The 21,022-nt window shown below is 44.5% G+C and overlaps 4 protein-coding genes across 4 annotated transcripts in view; 3 read left to right on the forward strand and 1 right to left on the reverse strand.

The window, feature by feature from the left end:
- Positions 1 to 21,022, forward strand: part of LOC115768283 (neurobeachin-like) — a 243,210-nt gene that overhangs the window by 130,662 nt on the left and 91,526 nt on the right. The window lies entirely within an intron of this gene.
- Positions 4,210 to 5,531, forward strand: LOC115768256. Its single transcript, XM_030712786.1, has one exon. The coding sequence runs from the start codon at positions 4,210 to 4,212 to the stop codon at positions 5,410 to 5,412; it is 1,203 nt and encodes a 400-aa protein (XP_030568646.1). The 3' UTR covers positions 5,413 to 5,531.
- Positions 11,347 to 13,678, reverse strand: LOC115768284 (trichohyalin). Its single transcript, XM_030712823.1, has 2 exons — positions 12,860 to 13,678; positions 11,347 to 12,706 (listed from the first exon to the last, which is right to left on the reverse strand). The coding sequence occupies exons 1-2, from the start codon at positions 13,517 to 13,519 to the stop codon at positions 11,579 to 11,581; spliced, it is 1,788 nt and encodes a 595-aa protein (XP_030568683.1). The 5' UTR covers positions 13,520 to 13,678; the 3' UTR covers positions 11,347 to 11,578.
- LOC115768286 lies at positions 19,722 to 20,770 on the forward strand. Its single transcript, XM_030712824.1, has 2 exons — positions 19,722 to 20,231; positions 20,640 to 20,770. The coding sequence occupies exons 1-2, from the start codon at positions 19,947 to 19,949 to the stop codon at positions 20,649 to 20,651; spliced, it is 297 nt and encodes a 98-aa protein (XP_030568684.1). The 5' UTR covers positions 19,722 to 19,946; the 3' UTR covers positions 20,652 to 20,770.

The raw sequence follows: 21,022 nt of genomic DNA on the forward strand, positions 1-21,022 counted from the left end.
GCATGGGCGTGGGTCAGCAGAGTAAGCGTGTGGGGAGGGGTGGTAGGGGGGGGGGAACATGTGTAACAATTGTTGCTGTTGCCATTTGTGTACGTGGCATCAGTTCAACAATTTGCCGAGTTGCATAAGCCTTGCCAATCTCTCGCAGTTGACAGCCGCCAAACTGCAAGGGTTTTTGCCAGTGTGTGTGTGTGTGTGTGTGTGTGTGGGCAGAGGGGGCCCAGGGGCTCAATCCAGCCTATTGGATCTGCTGCGCATCGTTGGGCTTACGCTTGGTCAAGTCCGTTGCTATTGCTGTCGTTGTTGTTGTTGTTGCGGAGACGTTGAGGAATCGGTAAAGGGTTCCGCTCTCGCGCCTCCGCTCTTTCGTTTTGTAGCTTTAACGGTGCCCAGCAGCGCAGCGACGACCCAAAGCCATAAATAACGACACGTTGTGCATTTTGATGTGACCAAGAACTGAAACTGGAACTGTGACTTCCCCTACACAGCACGAGTGGTCGTGGAGAGGGGAAGGGGGGTGTGTGTAGAATGTGGACAGGGTTGCGCTCTGGTCACACTGTGGCCGTGATTGCTGCGCCCTTTTACGCCTCATCGATTGCGTGTGTGTTGGCAGGCAAGGCGGCGTCGGAGGAGGCTGCCGAAGAGTGTGGGGGGAGGGGGGGGGGGGTCATATCATCATTCACATCAGCTTGGGTTTAGCTTGACTGCGAATGTTGCTGTAAAGTGTTTTATTTTCCAATCATCTTTTCTGTTCGCTTTCCATGTTTTGTTTTTTTGTGTTTTATTTTTGTTTTTGCTTTCTCCTTTTCTTGTTTTCGTTGTTTGTTGTTGTGCATTTGTAAACATTGCGCTTTATATGCTACTCAACTTCAGCTGCTGTGGCTGTGCATGTGTATGTGTGTGCTCTTTTTCTTTTTTGGCTTCCTTGTAAGTATTTGGGATTGTTATTATAGCTGTAAATTGCTGTAAATATCTTATAGATATCTTCATTCATAATGCACATCAAATGGTCCGATTGAGGGTCAGCATCAAAATCACTGAGCAAAACATTTGCAGGTTCGTGCTGCTTCTTTTCGATTTGCCTGTGTGTGTGTGTGAGTGTGCGTGTGTGCGTGTATGATTGGTACTTGGCCCCGTCTGTGATTGGTTTTTGTGTTGAATGTAAATGAATCAAATTGCAGTTGAATTGTGTGCAAATGGATTATATTTGAGTATAGCCCATAATAATATCGAGTATCTGTATATATTATGATTGGGCACACATAAATAAATATAAATTAACTCTGTATGCCATGAATGAAATTTAATTTAAATCAAGTGTCCTTTACGTAACATTGTATATATGACAAAATGATAGATATTTGTGTATAGATATATTGTATAGAAGATTCCAGAAAGTCACCATCATCAGAGTCGGTCGCTGAAATATGCAAATTTGGAAAATTTTTGCTGCAGTAGTTTGGAGAATATATTCATCCTGTATTCATTTATATTTCATTTTTTTTACCCATTTTTATTGTTTTTATTAGTATACTCGATTCATTTGGATAGCCAAAATGTGAACAAAATAAACTTTAATTCAAACAATTTGACAAAGCTATTTTTTCATGCGAAAAAAAGGCATTAAAAGGCAAAACTTGTGTACATATGCATATTAATTGCAAAGCAAGAGAAAGACAGTGTTGCAAAACGCGCACATATGCACATAAGCTAAGCGTAAAGCTGCATACACACGATTTACAACACTGCTTTTCTTTCAATACTAAAAATACTTAAATAGAAAAAAAAACAAAAATGGCTTAACAAACATTTCATTTCACATCAAATACAGGCTTTGTATTGTTTGTCGTCCTAATAATACAAGACTTGACATTCATAAAGCATATTTTTAAACACTAACACACACACGCACACACACTCTCGCACAGTCTCTCACACACACACCTTAACTTGTCCAAACAGAATATTTTAATTCTATATATAAAGAGGAACATGAATAGGAATCCAATGATTGTTTTGTGGGTCTCTGAGAGGCCCCGAGAAGAGGCGGTACGTGTGTGTGTGTGTGTGTGTGTGTGAGTGGGCGTGGCATGCATGGAGTGTGGGTTGCGTGTTGCATGCAACATACGCTCTTGTCCATCAATTTTCATTGTGCTGCAGCAACATTTGCTGCATATTTGATGACTTTGTCAAGCTGTGATTTCCATGCAGCGTTGCCAGATTGTTTTTTCTTCGTCCTTTTTTTTTCATTCCCCCCATTTTCCGCGTGTTATTTGGGCTGTCAATTACAATGGCCGGCGACAACAGACAACGAGTTGCATGTGAAATAACATTTTTTGTGCCACAGTTGAAATCTTCTCGTTTTGCATACTTTTTTCTATGGATTCATCTATTGTTTTGTGCGTTTTTTAGCGTTGCGTAAAATATTTCAAATGCTTCAACAATTTTTTCGATCGAAGTTTTTTAATGGATTTTTAGTTTTTGGTTTTCCGTTGGATTTGTTTGTTTTTTTTTTTTTATGGCATTCGAGCTTGCGCCATGTAAATAACACGTGCTTGCGCTATAATTCACAAATGGTTTAAGCCTAAGCGGGAGTTTAGCCGAAATGCTATGCTCTTTTTTTTTGCGTGCGCAGTTTTAGCATTAAATGACATGAACTTTGTCAGGGATTTACAAAAACGTGCTTCAGCCAAATCGTTTCACAAAAAAGCGTTGGATCAAAAAGCTGACTGTCATAATTATTATTCATGGTTAAAAATAAAAATGAATGAAAAAATATCGTTTCCAATTACTAAAAATATTTTGTTGCGAGTTAGCAAAGCCCAAAAGATAAGTTTATTTTGTAGTTTCATCAAATTATATTCCATATATTAATTATGGGCCTCAAATTCTGCGCCAACTTTGTGGCAAATTATTAAAAAAAAAAAAAATGCCGGTGCTCTTTGTGGGCTTCACCTGGCACAGTGCGGGGCACTTCTCTGTGCGCTTCTCCCTGCCCCGTCTCTCGCCTGTTTGAGTGGGCATTTTTATGCAGGCAATGCGAGCTGCTGTTTAGGGGCTTCTTAGCTGTTTCTTAAGTTTATGAGCTGCTCGACTTGCTGCACGGCTTTCAGCAGGGGGCGGGCGGGGCTTTTCCCTGGCTTTCAGCAGAGGGCGGGCGGGGCGGTGCTTTTCCCTTATCTCTAAGCCAACCAAAGGCAACAAAGTTGCTTCCGGTTTTGCTTTTTCTTTCGTGACTTTTCTTTTATGCTTTTACATTTAACTTTTGGATTTTATGCGCGTTATAAGCACGCACGCACACGCACACACACGCACACACACGCCCGCACACACGGACATACACATGCACACACGAAATTGAAGACAGCAAAAAATCAGTGCATACTTCTGGGCTGCGGCGGGAAACCAGAAATGTACCGATCTATGCCTTTATCTATAGTAAATGTTTATGTGTATGCGTATGTATGTATGCTTCGTTTCGTTTCCAACACGTTCCGCACACACGCACAGCTAACAAGAGTATAAATACAAACTGAGCAAATGATTTCAATTTATGTTTTATGCTAAATCTGCAACAATATCTATGTGTTTGTCTATGTGTATGTGTATGTGTTTGTATCTGTGATATTTCTAAGTAGCGCTAATTGTTTATATGTATATAAATAAGCATATCTCTGTCTATATAGATATAGAAAGGGAGTGAAGCTTTTAATTTATGCAAGCGAGAAGCGCACACAAGGCAACAATTCGAAATTAATTTGAGTGTTGCATAACAAAAGAAAACATTAAAACAGAAAAAATTAAAACATAAAATAAACAAAAATAAGAAGTGCGGGAAAGACACTTTGCGACAATGTGAAGCTAAAAAGCGTTAAGCGAAAATGCAGTGCAAAGAGTGCTAAGCAAAATAGTAGGAGCCACAACAACAAAAGAGAAAGGCGAACAGCAAAGCGAACGAGCGAAGGCGAAACGATAGCGGTAAAAAAGGAACGGTGAAAAGGAACGTTAAACGGCTAACGGTGAACGGTTAATGTTGTAACGTGTTTCAATTCCATTGCGTTTCGGTTCGGTTCGTTTCGTTTCGTTACGTTATAATTTCGTTACGTTGCGTACGCTTTCGTACCGTTTCGCTTCGTTTCGTTTCGTTGCGTTCCGTTTCCGTTTCGTTCCGCTACTTCCGGCTGCACTTCCAATGGCTGTTTGTTCCTTATGATGGAGACATTTCTTGTCCTGGGCCTGTGTTTTATCCTGTACGAAGCATTGGATTTCTTTCAAGGCTGCATACACAGCAACACGCCCACACCGAGCGACCAGATCGAGGCCTATCGCCGCGAACTCGACGAACAGCGCCAGCAGCAGCAGCAGGAACAGTTCCTGGCCGGTTTAACGCCCCTGCTGGGCGCACAGTTCGCAGCCGCCGCGGCTGCCGCTGCCGCTGGATCGCAATCGACTCTCAGCAGCACCACGCCCACCGCCTCAACGGCCAGCGTTATCAGTGACTCTTATGAGCAGGAGCAATCACAGTCCCAGTCACAGTCCCAGTCACAGTCCCATTCACAGTCACAGTCGCAGTCACAACAGCCGCATTCACTGAGCACACCCGGCCTATTCCGGCCCGCCGCATTGGGCTATTACGATCCGGAAGATCCGTTGCATGCAACCTCATCGCTGCCGCGCGACTATTACTATCTGCAGCAGCAGCAGCTGAAGAACAAGGCCAGCTCCAAGTCGCTGCTCTCAAAGTTCTCCACAACCAATTCGGACAATCGCATCCATCCGGAGGCCAGTACGCACGGTGTGCTCGGGCTGCCTGCATCGGCGGTAATTACCACACAGCCGCTGCCCGCCGGCGAATCGTCGGCCAGCTTGGGTCTCTTCGATTGCCAGCCGCCGCTAGTGCCGCTGCTGCCCGCATCGCCGCTGTTCCTGGAGCTGAAGCGTGCGATAATTAGCACACAAGGAAAAAAGCAAACGACGCGTCGCCACATCGTCGACGACGACGAGCTGCTGAGCGATAACGATAACGATATCGATATCGATACCATTTGCCCGCAGTGCGTGGAGGAGGAAGATCAGGAGGAGGAGGAGGAGGAGGGGGAGAACGAGGAGAACGACAGCGCGCTATCCAGAAACTCCAGTTCCGGCTCCGACTGCCATTCACCCGCCGGTGCCGCCAACAGTGAGCCGAACATTTGCGCCGCATCGCAGCTGCCGCTCATCCATCACATTGCCATCGACGATATAGGGATCGGTGGCATCGGGCAGACGTCGTCCAGCGTGGAGGCGAACCATTGCCTGGCGGCCAGTTCCAGTTCCAGTTCGCACGCCGATTTCCGGGAGATCGAGTGCGAGCGTCTGCGACGCAAGTGCGTGAGCGTTAAGCGCATCTATAGCATATCGGAGAAGTTCTAAGCAAAATTCCACAACTATCCAAATCCAAATCAAAATCAAAATCAAACTCAAAACTCAACTCATTTTTGTACAAATGCGCAAAACTCACAATTGCACCAGTCAGAATCAAATGCAAACAGAAAAGAAAAAGAAAAATAACTACAGAATTACGCAAAAAAACGCATCCACTAATCAAAAATATCAATTTACAATCGAATCGAAATCCAAATCAATATCAAAATCAAAATCAAAATCATCAATCGAATCTGCCTCACTGAATTTCCAAATTCAATAATCGATATCGAAACAATGCAAGCAAAATCACAAAATTTCCATATGCGAAATACCCCACACAAGGTTAGCAAAAAGCTCCAGCAAAAAAAAAAAAAAATACGAAAAAAAACCAATAATACGAAAAAAAAAAAACCAGCGACTGCCAAAAGCGAACTCAACTCATGCGTAAACACGAGTTGAAAGTTCCTGCTGACAAGAAAAAAAAAAAAATACCAAATCAATCAAAATCAAATTGAAATTTGCCAATAGAATTTGCACTGCATACTCAGCTCATTTATATATTTATATATATATTTTTTTCAATTACTTTTTATTACATTCTTCTCTCTTCTCTCACGTTGCTCACAATTGTTGCTCACCTCGATGAACTCACCTCAAGTGCTCAGCTGTCACCAACACCATGCAAAGTATATTTAGAACTCACCTCACAGCGATCTTTAACACCTTAAACACATTCACTAAGGCCAAATTCACTGCGCTCACTCTCTTGACGTCGCTCTCTGTAACTTTTTGTTTGCTCACAATGCTCACATTCACTTAAGAAAAAAAAAATAACAATGCCTGCTCTCTAGACTTTAACGCTTAACTTGTTAATACTATTTCCAGCCGTACTCAACAAAGCAGCTGCATGGTGTGCCCCGATTACTAGTAAGCTTTCAATTCTCTTTACAGCAACACTTTAGTTTTTATTGGTTTTTGGAAATTCACGCAAATTGCGTGTCATTTGTGGCGCACGTTGGGCGCCGTGTGACTTCTGGTGCCCAACGTGTGTATTATCTGTGGGCTATGGTCTTTTGCCCTTTTTCAAATAGAATTGCGAATTAAACTTTTGTATGTATGTGCTCAGTGCATAATACACTTGACTCATTTATTGACAATTTGAACGACGTTTGGCGCCATGTCATATTTCGTGTCTAATTTTGGATATTTATTATGCCAAACTTTGCTTAGTAAATACTATTCGTTTAATGACAATTTTATACCCGTTGGGCAGCAAGTGACTCTTCCAATTCAATTTTGACACACGTTGGGCGTCTATTGACTGTTCTCAGTAAAAATGCGCCCAACGTGTGTCACGTCGAATCAAATTTTGATGCAAAATATTGTATATTTACTTAGTCAATGCTATAGCTAGACATTCAATATTAATTTCAGCCAGCCTGGTCACCATGTTACCTTCGGCGCCCAACGTGTGTCCCGGCAATTTTCAACAATTCTTTCCTGTGCCAAATACAGTTTCGCAATAAGCTAAAGTATTTTTGGTTTAGTTCAGAATCAAAGAGCTGCTCAATGGTGAAACTTTTTTGTAGGGCCAGTACTCTGTACGATTTTTACAACTGACTGAACAGCTAGTTAGTTGCTGTGCACATGAAGTTTTTGCTTTTGTTTTTTGGTAAAATTAATGCAAAATCAAAGTTCACTTGTTGTTACAAACTTACATCCATGGAGAGCTGGAACTCTCAGAACTCTGGCAATTGTTGTTTTCTATTGTGTTTCTTATTCTGTTCTGCTTTTCAGATTTTTCTATTCTCCGTTGATGCCAACAAAATGCTAACTAGCTGGCCCCCACGCAACATATCCACCAAGCAGCAACCCCCAAAGTGCTGGCCACTAGCTGCTTGTAGCCAGGCAACTTCAACCCGAATGTTGTTGCTCTTGTGCTCTCGAGTATTATGCAAAGTAAATTGTACATAATTGTCAGGCAGTGGGGCAAATACTCACATGAAACCATACATAAGCATAAATACATATTTACTTACATACATATGTATGTATATATATATATATATATATATATATGTGCAGCTGAGCATACTTATCTACATGCCATACGTATGCAAATGTGCGGCGAGCTGTTGGCATGTGGATAAGTCGAGTCCGCTTTGCCAGGACAATGACTAATTTTGCCGCTGCGATTGCTGCTGTTATAGCGCATTACTATCATATCTTACAAATTATCGCTGGAAAGTTGTATCCCAGCTACCCCTCACAAACTTTCTATTTTCTATTGCCCTGTTACTCGAAGCTGGTCGGAAATAGGGCATAAGAAAGTTATGTAAATGCAAATGTCTGGATTTAAAGCACACTGACGCGTAGCTATTGGGCATATACACTCGCCGGCACACGAATTAAGTTAGGCAAAGATTCACAGCGTCTTATAATTCTTTATTGGGCATTAACTATCATATAATAATCGGTCTGTCAGTTTATCAACTTCCAAATTAACCGTCAAAAATAATAAGAAATTATTGGTTTCTTTTTATTTTGTTGATCATATGAAAGAAGCTAAAAGAAATTGTAAGTTTGATATTTGTTTAGTTACACTTGGGATCCCACGTTGGGCGCCCTAGTATTTCCGATAATCTGTACAGTTTACAGTGTGTTAGTTCATAAGGAAGAGTTTCGATGAATACGAATTTGTCAATGCTATCTGTGTATCATTATCTAACTGATTCGTTCCGTAAATTTATTTACTGATTTATTTGCTTATGTCAACATTAGTCTAACTTGTGCTGATCCCCCGTTGGGCGCCAAACTGGAAAGTTTTTCTGTAGAGCTCGTGCAGAGCTCTCCAAGTACTAACAAATGTATATTTGAACTCATTTTGCTCGTCAGTATTGAGTGATCAAAAGTGTTAACTATAGGATATTTGGCAGTCGAGTACACCCGCTTAAAAACTCTTAGTTTATTCGCCCCTTTCGACTGGGCTTTGGCCGCACTTGGCTCATTTTGCGCAGCTTGTGCGAATCCTTTCAATTATTCGATATATGGTAGCATTTTCTGTTTGGTTCTTTTCCCAGCATTTCTTTTCTTTGCTTTGCTCTGCTCGCCTCAACGCTCAACCCTCAACTTTTGCTTCGTTTTCATTTCACGCACACACACACAAACATACCCACAGAGAAACACACAGACACACTGGCACACACTCGCAAAGCCCTAAGACCCGCATTATTTTTCATTTCCTTCCACTTGCACAGTTCCTGTTGCGGGGGCTCCCATCGATTGTGTGTCTGTGTGTGTGTGTGTGTGTGTGTGTGTGTGTGCTTAGTAAAGTCCGCGTTGCTCACATTCGCGTCTAACCATGTCCAAAGTCCGCATGTCCTCACAAGTCCTTGCCGCATCCTGCGCCTTTCGCATTTCGCAGCGTTCAATGCTCGTAATCTTTTGGTCTTTTCTTCATCATCGTTTAGCTTGATGTGGTTTTGCCCCCGACTTAATCAGTTTTACTATTGTTTGTTTTTACTATATACATACCATATTCCGGCTTTCATTTTTTTTCTTCTGCTACCCTATATGTTTGCGAGTGTGTGTGCGTGTATGTGTGTGTAGCTCTGCTGATTTGCTGCTGGACATCAAATCTCTCCCTCTCTTTGCATGTTGTTGTTGCTCTGCTGATTGGGTTTAGTGGTAGGATGGTCTTCTGGATGGTTTGCTTACTGCACACACACGCACACACACATGCGCACACACACGCACAAACGCATGCCACAATGTCGCGCTAAAAAGTTTGGTTCGCTCTTTTGTGTAGAACAGCTTTTGCTGCCAATTATGCTGCATATGTGTGAGTGCGAGTGTATGTGCGTTTGTGTGTGTGCGGGTAAGTTGCTATGACAGTTTAGCATTGCCATTATATAAGCTACAACAACCACACACACACATACACACGAGCAAAGAGGCTCAGGCCAGTCATAAATGCTTTATCATTGCAGCTAAAGCAACTCCGAAACCAGAAAATTAAATACTTTGAAATGGCCAAACACCGGCTCTGCCATACTCTACTTTTGAGTTTTTAAACGACTTCATTACTTATTTTGCATCCAACAAAAGGAAAAGGCTACTGAGATACTGGGATACTGAATTGGTGGCTTCTAAAATGTATCCATGTAGATGTGGCTCTAAAACTGTTAATTTATGTGAGCGTAAGTTCATGACTAACAAAATTTTTCTGCTTTTAAAATTGTTAATTCCAAAATGGGCATGGCAACTTTTAGCTCCTTTACGGAGAATTTGTGAGCTTGAGTAGAAATACTGTGACTCTCAAACTGTAAGAAGTAACTTTAACCAAAGTGTGGCTCTAAAACTGTGAATCGACACATATTCTAAAAGTTCATGCATACAAGATTTTCTTCATTGTGACTTGCAAACTGTGCGTTTTGCAGAGGAAAAATGGCAAATATAATTGCTAGATTCTCAAACTGTAGCTGTGTGTGCTTTCCAAACTGTATTGGAAATGAGCGTGTCCTAAATGATACGATACAAGTAAACGCAAATATGTGGGCTAAGCATGTGGCTAGCTGCTCTCAAACCAGCTGAAAGCAGGGTATAGAAATTGTTTCAATGAAAGGAGCAGAACACAAACAGGTCACAAGCCACACGTCCTCATTTGAGCTACCCTAAGCCACAGCTCTGTCTCAGCTGGTGCAACGGCGCACTTGCCTCAAATCATTCAAGGATAATTTTCTTCTACAACATTAAGCGCCAGCAGCAGCAGCAGGAACGACGACGAGAAATGCCACAGCATTGATCCCAACAGAAATGAAAGCTAAGCCTCAACCCCAGCCAGGGCGAAACCGCAATCCACAAGCCCACCCTTCGAATGCTTCGTACTCAATGGCGAGCCAGTATCGAAATTGGCATTGCCTGGCACACATGAATCGCATTGACGTACATTCATGTATTGTACTCAAACTTCCGACTGGAAACTACACACATTCTGCTCGATTCATATTTTCCTGATACATTTTCCTGAGCACCTCATGACCTTTTCGTCCGGTCCTGTAACAAAGGTGAAACATCATTTCTGTTGACAATTATTTTTCGATTATTTGCTCGAGTCTAGCCGAAAGAAGTGAGATACAAATCACAAGTAAAGCAAAAGTTTTTTCATTTCAATAAAGTTGAACGTGTAGCCCTAGAAAATGATCAAAAACCAAGCCTGTTTTGAGGCTTGACTACCTTACACTCTCGCCCCCTCTCCGTCTCACAGTTTCTCTCGCTCTCCATCCTCAGTTTATCAGTTTATCCAGTTATACATTGGCTAGCTTTGTCTCTACAACAGTTCGCCAAATCCAAATCGATTCATCAAAAACTTGCGACTTGACTTTCTACCAGCAGCTGCGGGGCCAAAGTGAAGGCTTAACAAATTACTAGCACGAAGCATACACCTACCACGCCCCCTCCAAAGCGCCCACTTCTTAAACAACATCATGAGTCGAAAGAACTTGTTGTTATTTCGTCTGGGTCTTATCATTGGGTTTATGCACTCGACATTTGCTTTAGTTTTCGGGTTTGTTTTTAATGAGCTGCATGTGTGTGTGTGTGCGGGTGGCTGTGTGTGTGTGTGTTGGTGTGTTTTGTGAAACTTGTTGAGTTCTGGAGTCTGTAGTTGACAGCCAACAAGCAGCATGCACCGCGATGGGGGAGCGTAACAAAAAAAATATATATGAAAAATGAAAAGTCGCCGCAAAGTATGCTTCAAGTTTTAATGCCGCGCAGCCTGGTGTGGGTGTGTGGGTGTGTGTGTGTGTGTGTGTGTGTGTGTGTGTGTGTGTGTGTGTGTGTGTGTGTGTGTGTGTGTGTGTGTGTGTGTGTGTGTGTGTGTGTGTGTGTGTGTGTGTGTGTGTGTGTGTGTGTGTGTGTGTGTGTGTGTGTGTGTGTGTGTGTGTGTGTGTGTGTGTGTGTGTGCATACGTGCCGCTGCCATCGCTGCTTGTGCGTGAGTGTGTGCGTGTGCGTTTGCGTGTGTGCTTGATGGGGAGCATGTGCTTAAGAGCTGCCACTCCAGCAACAATCAAATCAAATCTCAACTACAATAACACCCCACAACAATGGAAACATTAAACAAAACTCGGGCAACCGTCGCATTTGGGGGCTGAGGCGCTGCCACGCCCACTCTATGGCTGCATATGAGCAGATAGCTTCTTGGGCCCAGCAAATCTGACACGTCCGGTGAGCGACTGCAGCGCATTCTGTGGCAAGCAACGCTTCTTGGCGAGCTCGTCGAGCTTCACGCTGATGACCATGTCGATCTCCTTCTGGCGCTGCTCCTCGAGGGCACGTGCGCGTTCGCTCTCGACGCGCTCCTGCTCGATGTCGCGTCGGCGGGCGCGTTCGTGCTCCTCCATTTGGGCGGTGACGCCCTGGTGCAGGCTCAGTTTGCGGCCCAGCTTCTGCTCCTGTTCGACCTTTTGCTGTTGCTCATATTTGGCACGCTCGACCTTCATCTCGTCCATTTCGCGCTGGCGCTGCGCATAGTAGCAGGTGCGCAGCTTGTTAATGTGGGCCATGGCCTCGATGTTGCCTTGACGCAGATCCGCCACCTGGCGACGGCGCTGCTCGACCGCCTGGCGCTCCTCGAGGCGATATTTGCGCTCGAGGCGCTCGTGCTCGGCCAGCAGGCGCATCTCCTCGCGATTGTCCTTGGCATCGAGTATCTTCTGCTGTATCACAAAGAGGGCATCCCGTTTGCGCTCCTTGGCCAGCTCGGCGGCCGCCTTCTGCTGACGCTGCTCCAGACGCTGTTGCTCCTTCTCGATGATATACTTGTTGGCGCGCAGCTCATCCCGCTGCTCCTGCTTGCAGAGCAGACTCTCAAAGTCCTGATGCAGCTGGATGTAGTGGAAGAGCTCCTTGCGGTAGCGCGTCTTGCGCTGCCCGTTGGCCAACGACTGCTCCGACTGGAAGCGCTTGTACTCGTCGTATGCATCGCGCATTTGGCGCGACTCCTCGCGCCGACGCTCCTCGGCCAAATGGCGCAGCTGCCGGCGATCATTGATCTGCTGGCGCACCGCAGCGCCGAATTCCAGGCGCTTGTTGTGCTCCAGCTGCTCCTGATGCGGCAGGGAGCCCCATTTGGACTCGTTGAATGCGTTATCCTTGCGCGCCTGCTCCATGTCGTATTCCGCCTGTAGGCGCTCCATCATTGCTCGCTCCTCGATCTGGGCCGTCCACATGGCGCTGCATTTGGCCGCGCCAATCGCGCGGGTTGCCGACTGCACCCGGACATCGTTCTCGTGGCGTGCCTGTCAGCGGAAAGATCGATATTTCGATTAGCAAAAACGATAATCAACGAAATCGATTGCAAATATTTGCTCAATCTGACTTAGTTCCCTATATGATCAATTTTGCTGCATTTGTGATCTATCGATAAGTTTTGTTATCGCTGGCAAGCCTACCTGCAGTGACTTGTGCAGCACCATCAAACGCCTCGCCTCGGCGGCCTTCTCCTCATCGTCGTCATCGGCCTCGGCATCGATCTGGCGCTGAACCTCGAGCTCACGTTCGCGACGAGCCTCATCGATCTCGTGATAGTAGCTGCGCACGCGCTCTTCCTCCTCCTTGTTCTGCCGCTCCTCCTCCTTGCGCTGCTCCTGCTCGGCCTGTAGCTCCTCGGCGGTGGGTGGGCGCGAGGCTTTCATGCGCTCCACATGCTCCTTCTCCAGTGCCGCGAAACCCTTGGACTCCCATGGCTGGCCGAGCACATGGAAATAGGTGGCCTCTCCGCCGCGTCCCTTACGCTTCATAGGCGGGCGTACGGGACGCGAATTTTTAGCCGCGCCTGGCGGCACTGTGCCCGGCGGCAGTCCGCGCAACGCCGGCTTCTTGCCGGCCATCAAGAAGCCAGCTTTCTGCTGAAGCAACCCCTCCGCCAACTGCTTCGCGCAGATGGACATGCGTGGCTGCTTCTTGACAGCGCCCAACTGTTCTGGCGGCAGAGGCTTCACCGGCCGCAGCGGCTTCTCCAGCTCGAGGCCCACCTTCCGTCCGAGTCGGTCATAGCAATCCGGATGCAGTGAGCGGCCGGCGCGTGTTACGCACGGCATTGACATTGGCATTTTTGCGGCTTCGGTTTCAGTTTCGGTTCTCTATTCGAAATCCAAATATATATAATATCTATACATATACATATATATGTAGATATAGATGTAGATGTTCCGAAACTGTTTTCCAAGTTGCGTTCCGATTGTTGTGCTCGAGCGAGCCTATGTGTGTCTGTGTGTCGAGTGTGTTTGGGTCGCCAGTTTGGCAGTTCACAGGCGGACAGCTCCCGCGCAGCCTGCTCAATGCCAGAGGTACAGTCAGTGCCAAAGCATGCCAACTTTGAAGCTACCTTCAAAATTTGACAAGCACTTTCGTCCAGCAACTAGTTGGCGTTGGCCGCTTAATCAGTTCGGTGTGAAAATAATTAAGAGCGTAAAGCTTGGCATCGAGATGTCTCCCTCTTTGCGTTACACACTTCATACCCTCTACAAGGGTATAATAAAATACAAAACAAATTAAGTGAATAGATAGAAAGACTTTTTTTATTTTATTAGTTTCTAATTCAAAACTGAAGAGCTGCGTCCGAAGGTGACCAAGGAGGTCAGGTGTGTTTTAGCCCAATGCAAAGCTGAGGTCAAAATATTTAGCCAAGAGGCGTACAACTAAAAGAAGCAACAATTTTGAGGCTCCATGTGCAGCAGAGAGCTCTGCTCTCTGTCAAGCAGATTTGGATTTGCCCCGGGGGCAAAAGGGCTTCCATCATGTTTGTTGGCCAAATGCCTGTCCTGAACGCTGCTCTAGCTCTGGCATATGTATTGTGCGGCTCAAATACCAACTTGAACCTTATCAAACGTTTACAGTTTATGAAATTTTATTTATTTGATTTACTTTTAGTTTTACTCTTTTTGTTTATGAACTGATTGAATTGAATGAAATGCTGTTTTGAAACTGACTGACGTCATTTGGTACTTAAATTTCGGCTATTTCGTAGTAATTTCTCAGTTGTTTTCTTCATCGATGCCAGGCACATCCACACACCCACACACACGAGCACACACCCACACACACACAGACACAGACTCACAGTAGGCTTTACATGCCTGCAGGGCAGACGCTTCTTCTACTTTTACTTCTGCTTGCTTGTATCGTGTCTTGTTTGTGGCGCCTCAAGTGCCCAAAGTCGCATTGTGTTTGTTCTGTTTATTTGTTGTTGTTATTGTTGCTCTTGTTGTTGTTGCTGTTGTTTAGCTGTCTTGTCAGTCACACATGCCAATGGCCAGGAGCAGCAACTCCAGACAACAAATATATAATTCACTTGTCGCTACGTGTCGCTCTGTGTGTGTGTGTGTGTGTGTGTGTGTGTGTGTGTGAGTGTGTGTGTGCGAGTGTGTGTGTATTGTGGCTGCCAATGAACTGACGCAAGTCGCACATTTGCCCGTTGCCAGTGCCCTGAGACAGGCGCAAATATGAGTAACATATACATTTCGATTCATATTACGCATACGCCGCGTACGCCTTTGCCGTTGTTGGGTGTTGGGGCGTGGGCGCGTGAGGGCGTGGCGGCAACGCAACAAAACTTTTGCACATTTCAATGGCAATAAAAGTGATTTAATAATGCTGCGTTAAAGCCCCAAACGACAGCAGCAGCAATAACAGTGACAGGCAACAAGAAACGCCTAAAAAATAAGCAAGAAATATATTTCTTGAACAACAGTCGCCTCTCGAATACCCTTACAAATTTGTCCGCTGCATATGCGATTAATTCTCAAATTCATTTTTTTGAGTATAGAAGATGCTTACAATTGAAAGTTCGTGTAGCTCAAAATATGCAGCTGCCAGGCCAAATGGCATTTAAAACAGAGCCTAGTCCGAGTTGAATTTTGGGAATGTGAATTCCGGATTCTGTTGACATTTTAATGTATTAATTTGTACACTTTTTATCATTATTAATGCCCACACACACAGACACACATGCAACATGCTCGCGTCTTTGTAGCGCAGCCCTTGCCCTTCTTAAGGGTATTAGGCGTACTGGAAAATCAATTTGATTTGTCGCCGGCTTCGCTTTGCCAAAAGTGGGCGGCCGTTGGCCACACCCCGTGCGTGTGATTAAGTGCGCGTTTAATGTGCATGCCCGGCCATAAAACAAATTGCATGCAATCGTCTGTCGTTCAGTCGTCCAGTCGTAGCGACGCTCAATAGACCAGCTCTCCAGTTTGCTTTCAGTTCTCGCATTTCAGTTTCGGTCCATTGTTGTTGCTTTTAGCTGTGCGCTTTGAAATGTAAATACGGCTCATTATTTCAATGCCTAGCCATTCATTTGCAAGGATTCCAAGGATTGCCCCTGACCAAGCAAACACAACCCTCCCGACACACACACACACACACACATCGAGACTATGCTTGATAAGTGTTCCAGCTTTTCACAATGGATCCAATGCGATAGACACACAAGGGCCCAAATGAAGAGAAATAAAAATACTCCAGCTCAAATGCCATAGATTTTTGATAGTTATGCGAGGCGGAGCTGAGGCTAGAAAGCTGAGTGGGGCGTGTCTGGGTCAGCGTATGGTTTCGAGGAAATTAAAAGTTAGGCGCTGGACCGCATTTTGTTACCAAAGGGAAGCCCTTTACGCTCTTCTTTTTGCGTTTTTTCCTATCGATCAACTCATAAACTGATGACTATCGACAGTTAACTAGCTATAGTACTAGCTGTTGACTTTTTGACTAACATAGCAATAGATTTCTTACACACATTATCGATTTGCACGTGCCTATCGATTTCATTCGGATAGTAAACATCAAATAAATGTACAAAACGGGAGAGCAATTTCAGGCTCAAACGTTGCAATTTAGTTCAATCAGTCAATCAATTAATAAACCGCTGCTGAACGCAGTAAAGTTGGCTCAAAGAGTTTGATTTCAGGTGCTTAATCAACAATTTCACTCAAACAATCAATCAGTCAGTCGGCCAATCTAAATCAATAATCAGTCAATCAGCCAATCAAATAATCAATCAATAACTGCTATTTCAGGGCTAATGCAATATTTGTTATTTTTATTTTTAATCAATTAGTCAGCCAAACAATCAATCAATCAGCCAATTGATCAAATAACTAATTCAAGCTGAACAGCAGTTAAGTGGACTCAAAGAGTTATATTTCAAATGCTAAAGCATAAATTTAAATCAATCAAAAGACGACTGGCCAATCAATCAATCAGCCAATCAGCTAATCAATCAAGATTTTTCGGTCGTTTTCAGTTTAGTAGACTTAGCGAGCAGCAAATGATGTTAATCAATCAATCAAGCCAGCCAATCTGCCAGTCAATCAATCAATCAAAGCTCAGTTGTACTTGAACAGTGTTTAACCGACATGACATTTGCCCCACTGTGCGGCGTCAAGCTTTAATTAACGCTTATGCAAAAATCCAGCAGCAATAGCACAGGGCACAGGGGCTCAGTGCCTAATGTATGTCTAATGCTTTTGCAGCGCAGTCCCTTTCACAACAATTTCACCCTTCCCCCCTGAAGCCAACCTCCGCTCTACTCAACAACCTCTGGTGTGTGTGTGTTTGTTTTGTTTTGTTTTGCCGCCCAAGGGTTTATTATTTTCACTTAATTTGTGCTTCATTTAATTTTTTTGCTCCCTCGTTTGCATAATTTTAGTGTTTTTTTTTTTTGCTGCCCATGTTGTTTGTTGTTGACTGGCCCCAACAACAACAACAACAACAACAAGAACAGCGGCAGCAATTTTTGGGGTCGTCTATGAAATTGACGTGTCTCGACTGTCCCAGAAAGTCAAATGCCGCATCATCTCAGCTAGGCCCGCAAAAAAGCAGCCTCTCTTTTTTTTTTTGCTTCTCATGCTGCTTTTTTTATTTTCGCTTATTTTTTTAATACAAATTTGTGGACCCTCAAAAGTGTGCTACAAAATGGAGCCACAGTCCGCTATTGCTGTTGCTGTTGCTGTTGTTGTTTGTGTTCAAATTAACTTGGCCCACAAAATTGATGTAGAGAGCGTGAGCGGGCAGCAGAAGCTAAGCAGGATGACAGTGCAGGTAGCAAAAGGTATCGGTGCCCCATCCGGCGGATGGCCTCGTCGGGCGGGTCGAGCAGGAAGCTTGGTTAGGGCAGTGGCTGTTGCGGGCCGCAAGGCAACGGGGGTACTGACTGTGGCTAAAGGTTGCCCCGTTGTCGTTTCCTGGCAAAAGGCAAAAGGCACAAGGACGCAAAGCGGCAAAGAAATGTTTCGCATGCTGCACAATGGCAAATAATTCATAACTTGGCTCAAAAGTTTGATTTAGCTGCAGTTAATACACTCTCTATATAGTATATGTGTCTGCTTCTGTGTGTGTGTGTGTGTGTGCTGGCAACTGTTGGCCATACGTCGGCCTGCATAAATTTTGCTGCCAGTTGGTGCCCCAGCCCCTGCCCCTGGCCCTGTCCCTGTCCCTGCCCCTGCCACTGGCACTGCCTTCCCGGCGTGCCCGTTGACAGTCGCAGCCACACATTTTGCCAGCAGATAAATTACGCTTGAAGCATCAGGCGTAGGGAAGCGGAAGAGCCAACAGCTCGGACAGAAGGATAGCTGCACAACAGTTCGAGCGAGCAACGGACGAGGGGAGTGGGGAGGGGGGATGCTGCGGCAGAGCAACAGAGCAACAGTGCATAAAGCAGAGCATCCGAAGGTCTATAGACTACAGACTCGGCCACTCGCTGATGACTGTCAAGCGGAGCTCTGTATGCTTATTTTTCTTGAACTGTAAATGCAGTCAACACACACACACACACACGCACACACACACACTCGCACAGCACATGTGAATGTCCTGCCAGGCGACATAAATAACATACTGATTTTGGGCCAGAGCACATTGCAATGCTGACAGCTGTGTTGGCTGCTTCGCAAACGTAACTGGCAGCTTTTTATGGGCCGTAGTATATATATATATATATGTATCGAGACAGGCAAGTGTTTCTCATATCCACATTGTCCTAGGCGAACATCTTTGAAAACCAGAAAAGAGTGTCGCTTTTATCGCTCTTCAATTGCCCTAAGCCGATTTGCAGTGCGAGTCAAGTTAAAAAGCCTACGTTAAGTTAGTTTCGGAGTGGTTCGGAGTTCATTAGCGTTGTTCATTGGATTTGACAGTACTTCAAAGCGCAATTTGGGGTAGTTCGCAGTGTTTCTGAGTGGTTCGGAGTGTTTCGGAATGGTTCGAAGTTGTTCACAGCATTTGGCAGTAGGTTAAAGCGCGTTTGGCTGCAGCTCGGAGTGTTTCTGAGTGGTTCGGAGTGCTTTATATGCTTGATTTATTTCATTTGTAGCTTGGTCTTAATCCGAGCTCGAATAAAAGGCACTTTTTGCACATTCCCCTTTTTTGCATAAAAAATTTGGTTATGTTTGACGTGTTTTACAATTTGTTGTAATTGTTTCCGAATTGATATTCGGCATCAGTTCAATTGTCTGGGCTCATGTTTGGACATTCAACGCGCTTGCTGCTTACAAAACTGTACATTTTTGTCGCCTGGTCAGCTGCCAAAAGATGTCAGTCTTTCGCTCTCTCTCGTTCTCTTTTACTCTCCTCCCCACTCGCTCTCAGACGCTGTCTCTGTTTCTATCCATCTCTGGCTGTGGTGCGGGCAATAAATTTTTAACAAACATTTAACTTGCATTTTATTAGTCCCCAGTCAGCGGTGCAGAAGTGTTACATGCTGAGAAAAAGAGCGAGAGAGAGAGAGAGAGAGAAAGAGTGAGCGAGAGAAAAGAGATAGCTTTCCATCTCTGTTGCGCTATCTTGCTGTCTTTTGTATGCAGTCATCATAATGACAACTTCTTTTCATAACTTTTTTTTGGGGGTCGCCTCAGCCAGCTGTGTTCCACTTTTGTCTTGGTCTTCTAACGTTTCATGTCAATGTGTTTCGCTGCTCTTGTGTGGGTCAATTGGAACTGGAACTGGAACTGGTTCAGTTGCTCAATGGCTGTCGTGTTAGTCAGTCTCTTGCCGTTTTCGCAAGCTATTCTTTTCTCTATTTTCTTTTAACTTCGATTCGACTTTAGTTCTTGGTTCGTTCTTTGGCAAATTTTTCTGAGTTTTAAAATGCGACAACTTTTATACTATAAAATAAATTAAAACAAACACATTTCCAGTTAAACAAATGTGTGAGCAGCAACCAATCAAATTGTAAAGACAAATAACAAACTGAACAACAAAAAATACCAAGATATTAACAATAAATTACTTGAAAATAGTGCAAAACAAATACCAGAATGGGCAACTAGAAAATAAATAAAAAGGAAAACAAAAAGAAAAGGAAAAACCAACGACAACGGCAAAAGTCAATTTGCATAGCCAACAATAGGAAAAACAATAACTGATAACTGATAATCGACAACCGATCGCAATCCTAATTAGTTAATCGATTATTAATCGATAACAACACACACCAAACACAAACAATAACAACAACTACAGCAACAACAACAACAGCTAGCAGAGATGGACTCGCTGGAGCGTTTAATGCGCGCCGCGCCCCTGCCCCGCATGTTAACCAGCGGCGTTGTGGCCACGGCCGCCGCTGCCGCTGCCAGCGCCGCTGCTGGCGTCAAGGGCGTCGTCGGCATCGCTGGCCAGCAGCAGCAGCAGCAGCGAGCCCTGGTCCATGCATCGCTGGCGGCGGCCACAGTCGGACGCAAGGGACGCCATCTGACCGGCACATTTTGCCTGACCGGCGATACCATGGAGGGCATTATACAGTGTTTGGTATTTCTCAAAGCATTCTCGGTAAGTGGAGGATACAGCGCACATGCACAGAGAAAAACAGAGTGAGATAGAGAGAGAGTGAGTTACAGAGAGAGAGGGACAGAGAGAGAGAGAGAGAGAGAACTTGGACCGGCGTCAAACTTAATCTGTATCTCATATTTCGTCCTGCACAAAATTCAATTTAGTTTTTGGTTTGCGCTTGACTAAGTTTTTTTTACTAACCCTCACAGCACACACATCCAAACACACACACACACACACGTACACACAGCATCCCCCACCTTAACGACCCATCAAAATGTGCAATAGGCTGTAAATAGGCAAATACATTTGACACACTCACACACACACACACATCTGCATGTAGCTGATTTTGGGATTTTGGCTTGTGAACTCACTTTGATATGAATTTTATAACTACATTTACAGAGGGCGGGCTAGACAGAGAAAGATGGAGAGAGAGAGAAGGAGGGAGGGAGAGAGAGAGAGAGAGTGGGAGTAAGAAGCCTCAGGCCAGGCTCAGTGCCAGTATCCTACCCTTGCCTCCATCCACTTGCTCCTCAATCGTATTATACTGACCATGTGCCATAAGCTGATATTCATATAATAAAATTTAACCTGTCTGCATATATCTTTATAATACTTCATTTTTTTTCTTATTTCTAACACATTTTCTTCTCTTCGTATCTTTGCAGGTGAGTTGAGCGGCTTTTAAAGCCCCGTCCCCTCCACCCCGTCACCTTAACGCCACACGCCCTCTAACCGCTGGGTATTTGTGAGTACAATATTCAAGTTAATTAAAAGCAAATGCT

The sequence above is a fragment of the Drosophila novamexicana genome, unplaced genomic scaffold, assembly GCF_003285875.2.
Source record: "Drosophila novamexicana strain 15010-1031.04,08,12 unplaced genomic scaffold, DnovRS2.1 tig00001741-arrow-arrow-pilon, whole genome shotgun sequence".
NCBI lineage: Eukaryota > Metazoa > Arthropoda > Insecta > Diptera > Drosophilidae > Drosophila > Drosophila novamexicana.